Below are 5,435 nucleotides of genomic sequence, written 5' to 3'. Positions count from 1 at the left end.
GACTTCCTACCGAAAACAATACACACAACGTGGGGACGTAGTACCTCGTCGCCAGTTTTGTTGTATAGTCCTGTTCCTACTTGAGGATAACTTCAAATAAAGAGGCAGGAGACGGAGGAGTATTTTATGTGGTCAGGTGTATTCTTGTCGAAACCCCGGAATCTGCATAACCATAACACACAAGGTACACAAGGCAAGCGTGACGGTATCTCAGAAGGGACAAACCTAGATGGCCGATACATAACAATTCCAGTATTGACATTTACACTTACAGGCTTCTAGATTGTCTAATGAGTCATGAGGTTGATTCATATCCTTGCATCTTAAATATGATGTACATTTTGCGCGCACCCCTTTGGGCGCTTGAGCTGCCTCTAGAGGGCGCTCGAGAGGGTAAACGTCATGGCGTACTATAACAACGTGGTTCAGTGCCTACGCACGTGTCATCCCCTTAGTTCCTGACGTGGTGGCTCGTGTGTAACTTTATCAAGCTGCCGGTGTTCTAATTTCTGTAACCGCCGTGTCATGTGTTTACGTTGTAATTCAAACGATGCGATTTTTCTTTATTGCGGCTGAAAATAGGGCAGCGTTTTCCCCCATCTTCCCTCCCGAGGGGGCCTGTCATTCCCCGACGCATTACGGAAACCCAATTTGTTCAACGCATGCGCGAAAATGCGTCTACTTCCTGTCGGCAGTATACCGCGGAACTGTAGACACACATTTTTGTTGTTGTCAGGCGGAAGTATTTCAAGGAGACGATGCTTTTCAACAACGTTGCAAAACGATAGCGGTGACAGGAAGTAGACGCGTTCTCGCGCATGCGTCGAACAAATCGGGTTTCCGCAACGGATCGCGCAATGACAGGGCCTTGTCTGCCTCTGAGCCTGTGCGTGCTGCCTCCATGCATCCATCCATGCATCCATCCATCCATCCTCTCTGCTCTGTGAAAGTGACGGATCGCGCGTAACTTTTGGCGCAGTTTCAGGTTCATTCGAACGTGAGCGCGCATTGTTGCGATCTCTTGAGTATTTTGTTGCGTGTGTTCGGCGCGGTGGCACGGTGGTTAGCGCGGTCGCCTCACAGCAAGAAGGTCCTGGGTTCGATTCCCGGGGTAGTCCAACCTTGGGGGTCGTCCCGGGTCGTCCTCTGTGTGGAGTTTGCATGCTCTCCTCGTGTCTGCGTGGGTTTCCTCCGGGTGCTGCGGTTTCCTCCCACAGTCCAAAGACATGTAGGTCAGGTGGATCGGCCGTACTATAAATTGTTCCTAGGAATGAATGTGTGTGGTGGGGTGGGGTGGGGTGGGGTGGAGTGGGGAAGGGGGCCCCCCCTGTGTAATGGCCTGTCCAGGGTGTCTCCCCGCCTGCCGCCTAATGACTGCTGGGAGAGGCTCCAGCATCCTCGTGACCCTGAGAGCAGGATAAGCGGTTCGGATAATGGATGGATGGATGGTGTTCGGATTATTTGTGCACGATTACATTTGATGCCGTTAATGCGTCTATAAATAGACTGTTGCGGTTTTCAAGGTGTGGGGGACTGAGGGCGCGTCCACCCTGTCGGGATGTAGAAGCGGGTGCGTTGCCGAAAGAGCTGGGGAACCAGAAGGTTCCTCTAAACCCCAGAACGCTCGCCTTCTCATTTGCTTAAATTGATGTGAATGCGTAAATGTGCGGATGAGCATGTTTGTATAGATTGATTAAACTACGCCCTTTCAGAATAATGTTTTATTAATAGCGCGCGTGCGCGCGCGCGCAGACACACAATAAATGTCAGAGTGATGCTACACTCCTCCTCACACTGTAACCAACCCCGAGCTCCTCCTCCCCCTCCTTAAACATGCGGCGCTAATGGTACCACGGTCGTCGGAGCCAGATCACAAATCTCCCCCATCCACTTTGTCTTAATGTGAATCAACTCAAGAGGGAGGAAGGAGCAAGATAAACTGGACAGCGGAGGAGGGCGAACATCAAAAAGGTGTGGGGGGGGGCAGGGCGGAACATCTTACAGCCAATAAATAAGTGATGCGTTTCACCTGCCATCTTCCCAGCCACGCGCGCGCCCCACCCCCCATCCCCCCCCCCTTTTAGTACCATTTACCCCTCTTTCCTCAGCTCCACTCCCTGCCTCCAGCTCCTTCCCTGCCTCCATCTCTCTGTCTCGCTCGGGAACAGAGGGGGCGGGGGGAGGATGAAAGGCGGATGAGTGACAGATAAGTGGATGACTACACCGCCCCGGCCTTCATTAAAACTCTACGCTTATATCATCTGCCATCGTACCCCTCCTCCTCCTCCTCCTCCTCTGCGCCGAGACTCCAGAAATGATGCCCCTGGAGAGGGAGGAAGAGAGGGAGGGAGGCGCTGCTCCTCATCAGTAATTCCCGTTCGGTGACCTAACTTGCAGACTCACTCCGGTAACGACACAAAAAGAGGGACGAGGCAGGGACGGAGGCCAGAGAGCAGGACGCTGACGGAGGAGGGAGCGGCCCCTAAATTGGTCAAATTGCGGGCCTGCCACGAAGCGCTCCATCCTCCTCCTCAGTTCCCCTGGAAAGCGAAGTTCTCCTCCTCCGGCGCCCTGAGCCTTCCCTCTCCGTTTGGGAGTCACGCAGCGGGAGTCTAGGAATAGACCCTGGGTCAGTCACAGGGCAATAAGGTGGGGTTTTTTTTTTTTGTTGCTTTTTTTGGGTGGAGGAGCTTAAACATTTCAGATGCGACACGGTCCTGCCGAGTCCAAACTACAAAACCACTTCACCTTCCACGGATTAAAATAACACCCCCCCCCCTCCCTCCTTGTGTAAAAGGATATCCAAACGTAGGCAAGAGGGTTCAAAACAACACGTCATGTGGTTTGAAATAGGCGCCGGGACGTGGGATAAAACCCCCACCAGGCTCCTCGCAGACAAGGAGACACAACGCAATACCATACGATACACTGGTTTTATTGAGTATGTACAGCGGTTTTGGTCTACTCGTAGTGTTGTGTAAAAAAAAAAGAGCCGTTCTAAAACCTGACAGGCGTTGGTAGTCCAGTGTCTTTCGAAGCCACGTGGACTTCTGAAGTGCATGTGGAGGTTTCCTGCACGCTTTCAGCCACAAAACAGGAAATCCCGAGTTAGGAACTTCCGAGAAGCACGATAAGAGCAAGTCGACAGTCTTGGAGGCACTGACGTCTCTGGAGTCCAGGTCCAGGCTCTTGGACGGAGGACGATGTCTCGCCGCACCCGCGTGGATGGATTTAAGACTGCGTGTTGATGATTACGCCTCCCGTCCAATCAAAACGGGACAGGAAACGGCAAGTACTTTTAAAACAATTATTTTTTTTTTTTGCATATAAACTCGTCGTTACTGCGGCAGGGATGGTTGTTTAACCTCTGCTAACAGACGCCGGGGAAGGTCCGCGGCTCGGATCCCCTCAAGTTATTTAACTAGCGGAGCCCGGTTCCCACCAGACCACCAGCGGAGCGCCGGGCCACCCGGCAGAACAATAATAACAGCATTTTATACATGGATGAACCACACGGCGCCCTGTCCTTATTGTCCTAACACGGCGATGACGGGTGTAACCGCGGTAAATAGGGTGTTTTCCTAAAAATAGCGGGAAGAGACCGTTAAAATAACGTTCCCTCTGTGGGCAGCCGGAACGTGAACGGCGGCGGGAAGAGGGAGGGAGGGGATTGCAGAAATAGGAAACACAAACTTGGAAAAGACAACAAACCAAAAAGGGAAAAGGAACCCAGAACCCGAAGGACGGGAGCTAAACGGCGAGGGGAGCGTCCGCTGTGGCTTGCCCCCCCCGAGTTAACTGGTGACGTAATGCTTGGCCGGGGACTGTCCGTACAGGCCGTAAAAGTCCGGGTGCCGGGGCGTTTGTGACGTGTCCATCCAGTCCCGCATGGACAGACCCTGCTGGCCGGCGGACAGCGGCGGGTGGGAGGGGTACTCCTGAGAACCCAGCCACGGGAAGGAGTCCGACGCCGGGTACGAGGGCCGGCTGCCTGCCGGGACCCGGGAGCAGCAGCAGTTGTCCAGGGAGCACATGAGGATTTTCCTCCCGCCGTACTGAGGGAGCATGGCCTGCTGCGAGGGGCCTCCGCCCGCGTAATGCGAGGGCGGAAACATAGTCCCTGAGTTGTGGCCGGAGCCTGACCCCAGACCCATCATACGCTGGGCCGGGCCGTCCAGCATCCGGCTGGGACCGGGGCCCGAGTGAGGAGTCTGGGAGAGGCCCTCCGAGGGATACAAGGAGGAGGTGCGATGGCTGTGGTCGCCGAGGAAAGGCCGCTTGCTACCAGAGGCCATCAGCGGAGGATCCTGGGAGGCGGAGGTGCCTGGGTTGCCGTCCGGGAAAACGGCGGCGTGTCTTCTTTTCTCGGGTCTTGCGACCGCCACCACAGCGGAGCCAACGCCGCCGTTCTGACACGGGACGGTCTGAAGAATGGACGAGCCGCTGAGCGGTTCTGAGAGCGGTAAAGAAAAAGGGGTCAAAGGTTAATAAACACACGGCGTGCCTCGGCTTCCCCGCCAAATACGACAATCGAATTAAAACGGCTGTGAACGCTTTTGGATATATTTGCATGTAATCACGGTCTCCCCAGAAAGGTAACCCTCGGGAGTTTATTCCCCCGAGGCGTCAGATTGGACCACAGGACCGCTGAAATACAGCCGCAGAAGCTCGAACACGGCGTGAATTGAATTTTTACGGAAATGATTTCTGTGAAAATAACGTCTTTTGGCTTCGCTTCTGCCTCGATGTCGCTTTTGTCCTCGGTCTAATCCGTCGCCTCTTCAGATTTGATCACGTATGACCAAAATAGGGGCCTTCTGCACCATTATCACTACGGATCCGCACCGGCGGATCTCCAAAATACTCATCCGGAGTGTCCAAACGACCGCTTTGTGGCCAATGATGCTACGGGCCATTGAGAGTGTGCGAGACCACATGGTTCTGAAGGCTTCGTGTACGCCGCCCTTCTCACCGGCCCTCTCTCATCACCCACCTTCAAGAACTTTGCGCAGGTTCTGTTCTCTCTTGGTGAGCTCCGACAGGAGGAGGTGGGAGTTGAGTTGGCCCACTTTGTGGTCGGGGAGCACACTGCCAAGGAACCACTTTGACCTGGCAAAAGACGCACACACACACACACTAAGGTCTTGTTGGGAGGTGGATCAGTGCTGTATGGACATGTGGGGTCATCATGAAGAAGCCTTACCTGTCCACCAGCAGCTGGTAAGGCTTCGTGTTCTGAAAAAGAAAACCGGATCACAGACTGAGCTCTTCAGGTCTTCCACTCATTTAATCTCACTTTTTTTTTAATTTCCCCCCTTTTCTCCCCAGTTGTACCCGGCCAATTACCCCACTCTTCCGAGCCGTCCCGGTGGCTGCTCCGCCCCCTCTGCCGATCCGGGGAGGTGCTGCAGACTACCACATGTCTCCTCCCATAC

At 54.2% G+C, this 5,435-nt stretch overlaps 1 protein-coding gene across 1 annotated transcript in view; it reads right to left on the bottom strand.

Annotated features, from left to right (window-relative positions):
- Positions 1-2,773: 2,773 nt before the first annotated feature.
- trim8a (tripartite motif containing 8a) overlaps positions 2,774-5,435 on the bottom strand; it is a 23,915-nt gene continuing 21,253 nt past the window's right edge. Inside the window, exons 5-7 of the mRNA XM_056291264.1 lie at positions 5,204-5,235; positions 4,994-5,109; positions 2,774-4,453 (exon numbers count right to left, since the gene is read on the bottom strand). Coding sequence (XP_056147239.1) covers positions 3,795-4,453; positions 4,994-5,109; positions 5,204-5,235 — 807 coding nt within the window. The 3' untranslated portion in view covers positions 2,774-3,794. The remainder of the gene's footprint in view (positions 4,454-4,993; positions 5,110-5,203; positions 5,236-5,435) is intronic.

Source organism: Lampris incognitus, chromosome 13, assembly GCF_029633865.1.
Source record: "Lampris incognitus isolate fLamInc1 chromosome 13, fLamInc1.hap2, whole genome shotgun sequence".
Taxonomy (NCBI): domain Eukaryota; kingdom Metazoa; phylum Chordata; class Actinopteri; order Lampriformes; family Lampridae; genus Lampris; species Lampris incognitus.
Note: the sequence above shows the minus strand (reverse complement) of the source record. Positions and strands in the feature narration are given on the sequence as shown.